We start from the raw sequence: 12,763 nt of genomic DNA, 5'->3' as shown, positions 1-12,763 counted from the left end.
GAACGATCGTAACAAAATCTACACCAAAAACTACACAAGGACCAATCAAATAATCAATGGGCCCAACATGTATTCAACCACAAGACATTATCTTCTTGTCCAGGTTTTGGTTGGATTCCATCAACAAGGTGGCCACCGAATTCGTATATCTAATGGAAACTATGAGTTAATAGACACTGGAAATGGCATAGAGTTCATTGAGGATTATTGACCTTAGGGCATATCATGTATCCTCATAATCAAACCCATTAATAGATTATGACGAAACAATCACATCAAAAAGTGAACAATGATTCGCACAGGAAAAATTTATTGAATTAACTTATGAATGCAATCACAGTGGTTCTCTCTTTACAAGTCATAACATGATATGAACCGGGTGGTATGGTTTACACTTGTTAATGTCTACTCTCTGATTAATAGAACAGTATCAATGAAGTTGAAATCCAAAATTCAGACACATAAGCCTTCCAGTAAATGTAAAAGATAGAAAACATTTGATTGTGGGAAAAACCTAATCGCAGGTATTGATACAACAATTACCTCGTCAATGTTTCTGAAGAAATGAAAGCAATTGAAACCCCCCAATTGTTAATACTCTCGTCTACGACTCTGTAGAAACCTTTGAGTTACGAAATTCTCTTTTTAACTCGGTAACCCTCTTCATACAACAGGCCTTAGATTTACCCGGAACCGCAGCTGCGATCTTCTCCCATCTCATTGAAACATCTTTTGTAAATACCTTGAGAGCATTGAGGAGAGCAATATCTTCTCCAGAGCTCCAATTTGAACCCCCGCCCTCTTTCTTAGCCTCGACACTAACCGTTGAGCCACTCGGAATTTCTCCATCAACGGCTTGGATCCGCTTGTCCAAAGGTTTCCGCTGCTTCAGAAACTGCGAGAAGGAATCCCCACCACCTGGTTTCTTCTCGGACAACGATTTCGCTGTCTTTATCACACTGTCCAATCCATGCCGCCCTCGAAAAGCCTCGGCAATCAACTCCCACCGTCTCGGCGCTCCAACGGGGTGCTTTGACATCTGTTTCTTCAGCAAATCGTAATCCTCATCGGTCCACTCCTTTTCTTCCTCGATCACGGATCCATTATCATTACAGACAGAACTTCCACTCTTCTTCTCCACTTCTTCTAAATTGCTAACAGTTTCCACCACCGGCAACGGCGAATTCAAGAACGAATCCTCAGATCTCCTGGCTTTCTGTCTACGATTGCTAGGTAATCTTTTCTTTGGCTCGTCAAGTTCGAGCGTCTGATCGGGATCCGGTGACGGTTCGAGAAGCTCGCCATTACCGACGCGAACGTCGCCGCCGGTAATGGCGATCGGGGCAAACGGGCCAACGAGAAGAGATAGCGCAAACCAGATTAGAAGAAATCTAAGGATTTCGGACTGAAGGAAGAAGAAAGCGTGAGCGGAGAGGAGAGACGAAATCGAAGCGCAGACGAAAATTAAAGGCTTATTGAATTTTTGGATTTCGGGAGCGGAGGTTGAAGACGAGGAAACGCGAGATTGGAAAAGAAACCTTGGCCTATTTTCTTCGTCCAAGAATTCCATCTTGGAAGAAAGGCGCAGGGAGCTGAGGGATCGAGATGCTGCCCGGCGAGTGAGAGTGCGAGACGCGAAGTGGCGAACGAAATCGGAATCCAACCCAACAAGTCAACCACCCAAAAACTCCGTCCGCCCTATAAACAATGACTTACGTAGCCGTAGCCCGTAGGGATGGCAATTTACGTTATAAAACCGGGTCCGACCCGATTCGGAGCGGGTTTTTCCGATGACGGATCGAGTACTAGATCAAAGATGGAATGGGTATGGATCTACATATTATTTTTTGAACATGGTAAATTATTAAAATATCTCTAAATTTAAAATTAATTTTTAAAAGACCCCCTGAGTATAATGTCCACGGGTCACCTTCGGAAGGTCGCAAGCAGCGCAAGTAGGGGAGCATGTAAGATTTTCGGTACAGTCGTTCGTCTATCATGACGTATTTGGACGCCTGATGCTCTACCCTTCTGGTGGCATTGCGGCCTACAGGGAGGGTCTCGTGTAGCAGGAAGTTATGGTGTCTGAGCACGGTGTTGGTAAGCTCGAGCCAAATTGGGAAGGACCCTAACGAGTAAAGCGAGTGCTCGGGTAAGGAACATACAGGCTTGAAACCCTAGAAGGGAAACAAATACCCCGTGCATGGAATATTGTCAACTTAAGGCAATATTACCTATAACTACTGAGTAGACCATGAGTCACTCTCAGAGCCTAAGGGCCAAAATGTCGAGCTAACGCAGACTTTGGCACGATAAGACCCATCTGCCTCTATGGTATGGGCGAACTACTGAGTAGATCACGAGTCACTTCCTCAGCCTAAGGGCTAAGACGCCGAGCTAACTAAGACCTTGGCACTGTGAAAGACCTAACTGTTTCATCGGCAATGGCTAAGTATTAATACCAAAGGCATAGGCAGCTCGGGCATGAGCCCTATGAAGCGTAGATCACCTCAGTATACTAGTTGAACTCGACAAGGAACAACTCGAGGTAACAACTACTGAAAGATCCTACTCCGTACATGTAGCTCTAACAGCTCGAGTGATAAAATCACTTTGGTAGAAAGTAAAGTGCACACAATACTTAGCAAAAAAATATGTTGCGCAATCCGGGCACTCCTAGTTGGCAGTCGACTGGCTCCTAGCTGGCAACGGACGGTACTTGAGAAAAGGACGGTGAAGGATTCCCAAGGGACTTGCCAGGTGGGAATACTCCGATGCTTAAGTTAGAACACCTGAGAAAGCGGTAAGGAATGTAGAGAGAGCTAAGAGTGCGGGTAGCGCTAGATCAATGAAAGTTCGAGATTAACTCAAGATATAAGATGCAAGATGCCTTCACCCCTTCGATCCTGGGGCCTTTAAATGCGGGTGTTCTTGTCAAAATGCTGGCTCTCTGTCATAGCCGTTATTTACCAGGGCTGCGCAGGTAATTGTTGCAGGGTATTGCCCAATCGGATGAGAGACACGTACCTGGAAGGGATAGACACGCCACCACCTGTCGAGGGATGTGGGTACAGTCTGCTGGGTTGGTAGGGACTGCGCCGTAAGCCAGGAGATGTGATGCAGTCTAACGGGTATGGTCTTGTCAGATAAGAAGCTTCCTGAGAACTCCGCATCGCTTAACAACGAGCTATCCCATAGCAAGCTGCCCTGTAGCGAGCTATCCCATAGCAAGCTGCCTTGTGGGGAGCTCCTGGATGAGTGCCGAGGTGATTCCGCCTGAGGTTGCCTTTGGGGCAGTCTTCTTGCCTAAGTATTGGAGCGAGCTGAGATATATTTGTCTTGAAGTATTCCCTTTCAGCATATTGGGGTTCTCGAGCTCGCATTGTAGCGAGCTCATTCTGTAGTGAGTTGTAATGTAGTGAGCTATCCTGCGAGCTCGTTACTTAGTCGCAGCCAGATTGTTATGTTGGGTTGTTGCTTATGCTGAGTCATGTCCACATGTTACATTCTCAGGAGTTTGGGTCAAATCACCCTCCATCAATTGCCCCCACTCCTCGAGCTAAGGATTCTACTCTAGCACGAGGAATTCATGGAGTGTGACAGGTGGATTTGACCTGAAATTCAAACTTGATTGACCAATCGCATTAAATACACATGCGGATGTCAGGACTTTTCAAATGCCAAAAAGTGCGCCAAAACGGCTCTCACCTCCGGAAGTCATGCAGCTAGCATTACCTTAATCATGGAAGACGTGCAGCCAATCACATTTTGGTTTCAGGAGACATGCAGTTAACTTGACTGCAAACCGTCAGATTTGCCTTAATCTGTGTTGTTGGTTTTGTGGGAACAGTGGCTATAAATAGGAGGGCCCTAGGCTTCATTTCCTTCATGCCAACTTGCCTTGCCTTCGGATTTTGAAGTCATGTCTTCACCTAGCTGCTCGAGCTCTTCTTCTATTCACACCGTCTTTCCGGTTCAGCTTTCAGTAGTGAGTCTTATCACTTTGTCAGTATGTCTGGGTACCTGTACAATAACTTTCCCTGGGGCGGTGACCAAGATGACGCCCCCTCGAGCTCAAGGGGAGTTTGGGGTAGGCCTTGGAGGCTTGTGAGGCCTCTGGCGAGACAACTTCCACCTCCTGGGGTAGGGAGCTGGACAGCTTCGGTCCTTCCTCCATGAGAATGGAGAGACTTAGGACCTTGGTTCTTCAATTTAACCTTCCCAGAGACCTCGTCTATAGTCTCCCTTCCGGTGACTGTCATTGGGAGCATGGTCCTGATGAGATAGTGATTTTCTAGGAATAACTCATCACTGGCCTCCGTCTTCCTCTACATCCTCTGATAGTGGAGGTTTTGAACCACTTCAATGTTACTATTGACCAACTTCACCCCAACTCAATCCGAAATGTAGTTGGGACTATCTCTTTATTTTATGAATACTGTCTTTCCCTTAACCTCGACATTTTCTCTACCATCCTCTCCATCAAGAATGCTTCCCCCGGAGCGCCTCTAGAAAGGCGTTCCTATTATTTTTCTCCCTGTCTCGGTTTCAAGCTCCTGCACGAGCTATCGAATAGGATTCCAACCTGGAAGCGGGACTATTTTGTAGTTCACAACCCCGAAGGGTGGCCCTTCCCAACTCACTGGAGGGCCGCCATCCAGGATTCGGATGTTGACTTGGATCCTAAAGTTCAGGAAACGCTGCAATCTTGGGCAGTAGTTGGCTTCCATTGGTTGGATTACTTGACTGGGGACAAACTCGTGCAGGCCGACCTGAGACCTGGTAGGTTGCCTTTTAGGTCGCGTAGTGCCTTGTAAATTTTTTTTACTAGACTAATGCCTTGTGGTTTTTGGCAGCCATTATGTTTGGTGTAGACGTACGCCGCCTTCTGTCCAGCAACCAGAAACACAGGGCGAAGAGGTCGCACCCTAATCGAGCTTCCACTTCCGGAAGCACTGAGTTCAAGGCTGCCGATCCAGCCTTCGTTTCTCCATTGCCTGAGGTCCCACCTGTCCCATTCGAGGGAGTAGCCACGGAAGGTGGCACAGAAGAGCCCGAGCTCCCGACGCAAGGGTAGCACCCTCCGCCTGAGCAGTCCCACCCCTTCGCTTTCCCGCAGTTTCCCACCGGGCAGTGAGAAAGTGTCACTGACTTCACTGTGGCTTCGTGAAGGAGCTGAGAGGTGGTCTCCCATGAGGAGGTCGCCAGTTGGGGATGGATGGACACCAAGCAGCTCGCCAGGCTAGCCTCCGCTCACTGCATGTGGTAAGTGACTACTTTTTTCTTCTTTTTCCTTCTTCTTCTTTCTTCTCTTTTTTTTTGTTGACCTTGGCTTTTTGTTGGCAAGTGAACTCCGCCATCCACGCCATGGCCCTCTAGACCAACATTCACTCTGGCGATGCTCTCACTCAGAAGTCAACCGTGTAGAAGCTCTAGGGTGAGCTCGACTGGGCTCGAGGTGAAGTCCTTTAGGCTCGAAAGGGGAGCGAGGCCCAAGAACTGCTCGTTGAAGACCAGGAGGCACAGATCGCCCGACTATCTAAGGAGAGAGCTCGCTACCGGGAGGAGTTGTTGAGGGTGGCGGCGGAGAGGGAGCTTCTTCGCCAGTAGGTCCAGGACTTGGAGTCCACGCTTCAGGATCAAACTCGAAACTTTGACACCATGGTAGAGGTCGAGCGAGCTAAGGCGGTGTGGGACTTCAAGGACTCCCAGGAGTACCATGACCTCCAGGTGGAGTACGACTCGAGCTCCTACCATTCTGGATTTAAACTCTGCCGTTGGCTGGTTCGAAAGAAGTTCTTTGGGCTCAACCTCGACGGCATAGCAGTGAAGGGTCTAAATCCAAAGATGGCGGACCTAGCGGAGGAGGAGGAGCTTGACTCTCCGGAGGATGATGAGGATGTGGAGGCAGTGGATCCCTGAGGCCGGTTGCTGCTCTTATGTTTTCTTTTTTTGAATGGATTTTGGTGGTTCCCAGGTGTTAGAACTCGGTTTTAAATATGTCTTTTTTTTTATGAACTCTCTGGGCGGTTGGGCCCTAACTTTTATTTGTTTTCTGTTAAACTTTTCCCAGGCTATTAAGCCCGGTTTTTTGTTTATAGAAATTAGTAATGAAAATTCTTATTTTTTTTGCTAAGTATTGTGTGCTCTTTACTTTTTGCCAAGAGATTTTATCACTCGAGCTGTTAGAGCTACATGTATGGAGTAGGATCTTTCGGTAGTTTTTGCCCCGAGCTGTTCCTTATCGAGTTCAACTAGTATACTGAGGTGACCTATGCTTCATAGGGCCCATGCCTGAGCTGCCTATGCCTTTGGTATTAATACTTAGCCATTGCCGATGAAACGGTTAGGTCTTTCGCAGTGCCGAGGTCTTAGTTAGCTCAGTGTCTTAGCCCATAGGCTGAGGGAGTGACTCGTCGTCTACTCAGTAGTTTGCCCATACCATAGAGACAACTGGGTCTTATCGCACCGAGGTCTACGTTAGCTCGGCATTTTGGCCATTAGGCTCTGAGAGTGACTCGTGGTCTACTCAGTAATTATAGGTAATATTGCCTTAAGTTGACAATATTCCATGCCCGAGGTACTTGTTTCCCTTCTACGGTTTCGAGCTCGTATGTTCCTTCCCCGACCACTCGCTTTACTTGGTAGGGTCCTTCCCAATTTGGCCCGAGCTTACCAAATACCGGCCTTAGGCACCATAACTTTGCGAAGGACTAGGTCATCGATGTGGAGGTTTCGCTTCTTGACCCTGGCGTTATAGTACCAAGCTACTCTCTGCTGGTAGGCCGCGGTCCTAATATATGCGAGGTCCCGTACTTTGTCAACGAGGTCGAGGTTAGTGCGTAGCTTGTCTTCATTCACGTTGTCATTGTACGCTTCTTGTCGTAGCGAGGGAACCTCGATCTCGGCTGGGATGACTATTTCAGCACCGTTGGTGAGGTTGAAGGGGGTTTCGCCTGTGGCAGTCTTCAATGTGGTCTGATTAGCCCATAGAACATTGGGTAGCTCGTCTGCCCATAGTTCCTTAGCTCGGTCTAGTCGTGCCTTCAGTCTGCAGAGGATAGCTTTGTTTGTGACTTACGCTTGACCATTTGCTTGAGGGTGTGCGATTGAGGTAAAGTTATATTGAATTCCCATGTCTTGGCACCAGTTCTGGAATTTCATGTCCTCAAATTGCTTATCGTTATCAGAAATCAGTACCTGAGGTAACCCGAAGCAACACACTATATTTTTCCAAAAGAAGTTCTGTACGTTCTGAGCTGTGATTGTTACGAGAGGTTTAACTTCTACCCACTTGGTGAAATAATCAACAACTACCACTAAAAACCTCCTCTGACCCGTCGCTAGTGGAAACGGCCCGAGAATGTCAATCCCCCATTGTGCGAAAGGCCACGGGCTAGTGAGATACTTCCCCGAGCACTCACTTTATTCGGTAGGGTCCTTCTCAATTTGGCCCGAGCTTACCAACACTGGCCTCATGCACCATAACTTTGCGAAGGACCAGGTCGTTGACGCGGAGGTTCCGCTTCTTGACCCTGCCATTATAGTACCGAGCTACTCTCTGCTGGTAGGCCGCGGTCCTAATATATGCGAGGTCCCATACTTCGTCAAGGAGGTTGAGGTTAGTGCGTAGTTCATCTTCATTCGCCTTGTCATCGTACGTTTCTAGTCGTAACGAGGGAGCCTCGATCTTGGCTGGGATGATTGCTTCAGTGCCGTCAGTGAGGTTGAAGGGGGTTTCGCCTGTGGTGGTCTTCACTGTGGTCTGATAAGCCCATAGAACACTAGGTAGCTCGTCTGCCTATAGTCCCTTAGCTCGGTTTAGCCATGCCTTCAGTCTGTGGAGGATAACTCGGTTTGTGACTTACGCTTGACCATTTGCTTAAGGGTGTGCGACTGAGGTAAAGTTTTGCCGAATTCCCATGTCTTGGCACCAGTTTTGGAATTTAATGTCCTCGAACTGCTTACCGTTATCAGAAATCAGTACACGAGGTAACCCGAAGTGGCACACTATATTTTCCCAAAAGAAGTTCTGTATGTTCCGAGCTATGATTGTTATGAGAGGTTCAACTTCTACCCACTTGGTGAAATAATCAATAGCTACCACTAAGAACCTCCTCTGGCCCGTTGCTGGTGGAAACGGTCTGAGTATATCGATCCCCCATTGTGTGAAAGGCCATAGGCTGGTGAGATACTTTAGATCGGCGATAGGTTGATGGTGGATATTGGCATGCTTCTGGCACTTGTCACACTTTTTGACGAACTCGATTGCATCTACTTTCATTGTTGGCTAATAGTACCCTTGTCATAGCACTTTTTGGGCAAGGGCCCTGCCCCCAAAGTGTCCGCCGCACAGGTCCTCATGAGTGTCGCGGAGCACAAGCTCAACTTTGGAAGGTCGCAAGCAGTGCAGGTAGGGGAGCGTGTAAGATTTTCGGTACAACCGTTCGTCTATCATGACGTATTTTGTTGCCTGAAGCTCTACCCTTATGGTGGCATTGCGGTTTACAGGGAGGGTCCCATGTAGCAGGAAGCTTGCGATCGGATCAATCCAACTCGGCTCTGCTTGACTGACAGGAATGACCTCCTCTGCCCCCCCGAGAATGCTAGGTCAAGGCAGGTTCTCTATGTACACAGTTCTCATGGTATTATCACTGGTGTTGGCTAACCGGGATAGGGCATCGACCTCAGCGTTCTCCGATCTCAGGATTTTCTTGATGAAGTGTGATTGGAAGTTGAGTAGAGTCTCTCTTACTTTGGCTAAGTAGACAATCATAGTTGGTTCGCGAGCTTCATATTCGCCTGTGACTTGATTGACCATGAGCTGGGAATCACTGCAGATGACGATATGCTTGGCTTTTTCACTTCTTTGGCTAGAGCTAGCCCATCTATTAACACCTCTTACTCCGCTTCATTGTTGGATGCCACGAACTCAAAGCATAATGCGTACCCCAGTTTCGTGCCGCGTGGGCGTATAGAACGATTCCGGTTCCATTGCCCTACTGGTTTGAGGAGCCATCTACGTGAAGGATCTAGGGCTCGTCATCCCAGTTCACGCTTGGCCTAACTAGGAGAGATGCTGCACTGGTTGCTACTTCACGGTGCTCGAGCTCAACTGGCCTGGGAGCTTCGGGGTCACCCGAGCTGGGGGCCTCATGCTCGACCGACCTAGGGATTTAGGAGCTGAAAGTGCATTCCGCGATGAAGTCTGCTAAGGCTTGGGCCTTGATAGCAGTTAGCGACTTGTATTGGAGGTCGTACTTGCTGAGCTCAACGGCCCACTTTGTCAGTCTACCGGAGACCTCGGGCTTGAGTAGAACTTGCCTCAGAGGTTTGTTGGTGAGGATGATGATGGTGTGAGCTTGGAAGTACGGATGGAGCTTCCGGTCTGCGACAACTAGTGCATAGGGAACTTTTCTATCTATGGATATCTCGTCTCTGCTCCCTGCAATACTTTACTAACATAGTAGATAGGTCGTTGGATCCGATCTACCTCTTTTATCAGTACCGAGCTGACCACTTCGTCACTTGCCGAGAGGTACAACTCTAAAACATAGCCCTCCTTGGGTCGGGTTAAGACCGGTATACTAACGAGGTACTTTTTAAGCTCGTCAAATGCGAGCTAGCATTCTTTGGTCCACTTAAAACCTTTGCTCTTAATTGCCTTGAAGAAAGGCAGGCAGCGGTCTACCGACTTGGACATGAAGTGGCTCAGAGTAGCTATTTGGCCATTTAGCAACTGAACCTCCTTCATTTTTTGGGGTAGTCTCATGTCTAGGAAGTCCTTTATTTTGCGTGGATTGGCTTCAATGCCGCTCCGGTTAACGATGTACCTAGGAATTTACCCGAGGTAACACCGAAGACACACTTATTGGGGTTCAATTTCATGTTAAATCTATGTAGAATTTTGAAAACTGAATGCAAGTCTTGTATTAAATCATGCGAAAATTGGGTCTTGACGACCATGTCGTCTACATAGCACTCTATTTTTCCTACCAATCAATGGCTCAAATAATTTATTCACAAGTCGTTGAAAGGTTGCCACAACATTTTTCAACCCAAAGGGCATGACCTTGTAATAGTACAGGCTGAACTCGGTTATAAAGGTAGTATTTTCTTCATCAGCTGGGTACATTCTGATCTGGTTGTAGCCCGAATAGGCATCTAGGAAGCTCAACAACTCGTGCCCTGAGGTCGCGTCCACTAGACAGTTGATCCTGGGGAGTGGGAAGCAGTCCTTTGGGCAAACTCAATTCAGGTTGGTGTAGTCGACGCACATGTGTCATTTACCATTAGCCTTTTTTACCAGAACGGGGTTGACCACCTAGCTCGGGTAGTGGACTTCCCTGATAAAGTCGGCTACGAGGAGCTTCCCGACCTCCTCATCGACTGCCCTCCATCGCTCTAGGGCTAAGTTGTGTTTCTTCTGTTTAACAGGCCTAACTACAGAATTAGTATTAAGCTTGTGAGTTATGATGTTGGGGTCTATACCGGGCATCTCTTCCGCTGACTATGCAAAAACATTTAAAATTTCAAGTAAGAAGCGTACCAATTGAGACCGCAGGGGCTCCTCTATGGAAGCGCCGATCTGAAGTGTCCGAGCTGGATCCTCCGCCGATGTCGGGATGGAGACAGTCTCTTCTGTGGGCGCAGCTCACTCCTCACACTGCTCCGTAGATCACTCCAGCTCAAGGTCGTCGGCCACCTTGGCTTTCCCTTTGAGGTTGGAGATATAGCACTTTCGAGACTCAAGCTGGTCACCTCGCGTTATTCCGATTCCAAATCCGTGGGGAACTTCATCACCAAGTAGTAAGTGGAGACCACAACACGTAGGGCATAGGTGATCGGCCGACCGACTATGGCATTATACGGGGAGGGGGTTGCGTCCACTAAGAAGTCGTGGTTGAGCCTCACAATGCTAGGCCAGGTGCCGACTTCCACAGGTACTGTAATCCTTCACAGGGGCCTGACTTCCTCTTCGCTAAAGCCTACTAGGGGAGTGTTTGCGAGCTTCAGGTCGCTTTCTTGGAGCTGGAGCTGGTCGAATGCTATTTTGAAGAGGATATTTGCTGAGCTGTCAGAGTCAACAAGGACACGCCTGACTTCAAAGTCGTTGATCATTATCTTTATGACGAGCGCATCATCATGGAGGTAGTGGACCTCGCGCACGTCGTCCCCCGTGAAGAAGATTGGATCTTCCATCCTTGGCCGCTTCGGTGGGTTCTGTTCTTCCTCGGCGGCTTCCCGAGCTGATGTTCGAGCTGCAGTTGTGGTACAACCTGCGACAATTGAACCTCCAACGATAATGTGGATAGTCCCTCTAATTGGTCTCTCCTTCGGGGGCTGCCTCTGCAGTTGCTCTGCTTGCCTGCTGGATTTGGGAGCATCTCTATTTTGCTCCCCCTGTTGACCTGCTTTATTGTTATTATTTTGCACAAAATTTTTCAAGTATCCGCGACGGATGAGCTCCTCTATCTCGTCGTGGAGGTTTTTACAAATTTTGGTGCCATGACCGTGATCTTTATGGAAGCTACAATACAAATTTTTATTCTTTACACTAGGATCGGCCTTCAGCCGAGGTGGCCACTTCACATACGGGGTGTCCTTGATCGCCATAAGGATTTCGGCCCACTTTGCGTTCAGGGGCGTATAGTCCATTCTTTCTGTTGCTGGAGCTCGGAAAGGCTGTCTTGGCCTTGCCCCCCAAGCTGGGTCTTTTTTCTTCTTATCATTCCCTTGAATCGAGGACTCGCCTTCCCTTTTTCTCTTTTCGGGCGCGCTTGTGTTCTTCTGGTTGATTTTCTCCTCGGTCCCTATAAACTAATCCGCGAGCTTGAGCAACTCGGCCTTGGGCTGGCTAATTACTACATGCAACTTGAATTCTTTATGAGTGATGCCTCGCTTGGCCACGGTGAGACGAACTGCGGGGTCCAGATCGGGTATTTGCAAACAAGCGTCATTGAACCGCTTGATATAACTCTGAATGGACTCCCCTTCCTTCTAGACTATGCCAAGGAAACTTTCTTGAGTTCTTGGGCACCTTTTGCTGGTGACAAAGTGGGAGGTGAAGACTTGCATGAACTGCGCCTAGTTTCTTATCGATCCGGGTGCATGGTTTCGGTACCATGTGCGGGCCACCCCTTTGAAGGTGGTGGAGAAATCCACGCACATACAGGATTCACTGGCCCTTGCCAGGTGCATCTGGGACTAGAAGGCGTCTACATGGTCATTTGGATCGAAGGATTCGTCGTACTTATCCACGGGAGGGAGCTTGAAATCCTCCGGCATAGGGACCGCAAGAAGCTCTGATGACAGAGGGGAAGGGACCAACAAGAGAGGAGTATCTTTTACTTCATCTAAGCTTACCTTCTCCTTATCCTTGAGCTCGGGCAGGACGCGGGTAGCGGTTCGGCAAGCTCGTCGGCTCCGCGCTGGTGCTGCTGGCTTCAGTATTATCGAGCTCAATGGGCTCGGACTGCTCATGATAGATGTGAACCGAAGGGCCCTACCTATAATCTACGGCTAGGACCTCGAACTGGTTTTCTATGAGCGGGAGCTCGAACTGAGAGTGCTGAGGAGATGCGGGCCTAACCGGCTGAGAGGTCTCCGACCTGCCCACAGGCTGCGAGGCGGGGGTGACTGGTCTCTCCTTCTTGCTGTGGGACGAGGCTTGGCTTTTGGAAGGATTCTGGGTTTGAGAGGCCTCTCACCGGTGAGGACGTACGCTCTGGCGGGAGGGCTTGGCCTGCTTCGAGGCCGGATT

The 12,763-nt window shown here is 48.6% G+C and overlaps 1 protein-coding gene across 1 annotated transcript; it reads right to left on the bottom strand.

The window, feature by feature from the left end:
* Positions 1–283: 283 nt before the first annotated feature.
* Positions 284–1,712, bottom strand: MAMYB (Duplicated homeodomain-like superfamily protein). Its single transcript, XM_088951155.1, has one exon. The coding sequence runs from the start codon at positions 1,568–1,570 to the stop codon at positions 605–607; it is 966 nt and encodes a 321-aa protein (XP_088807281.1). The 5' UTR covers positions 1,571–1,712; the 3' UTR covers positions 284–604.
* Positions 1,713–12,763: the final 11,051 nt, after the last annotated feature.

The sequence above is a fragment of the Nelumbo lutea genome, chromosome 6, assembly GCF_056320005.1.
Source record: "Nelumbo lutea isolate HS-2025 chromosome 6, American lotus-T2T, whole genome shotgun sequence".
NCBI classification, from domain to species: domain Eukaryota; kingdom Viridiplantae; phylum Streptophyta; class Magnoliopsida; order Proteales; family Nelumbonaceae; genus Nelumbo; species Nelumbo lutea.
The sequence above is the reverse complement of the archived record's forward strand: the minus strand, read 5'-3'. Positions and strand labels throughout refer to the sequence as shown.

Bases quoted from the DNA above. Each gene is read 5' to 3' on its own strand.
- MAMYB (XM_088951155.1), bottom strand. From the start codon at position 1,570: ATGGAATTCTTGGACGAAGAAAATAGGCCAAGGTTTCTTTTCCAATCT.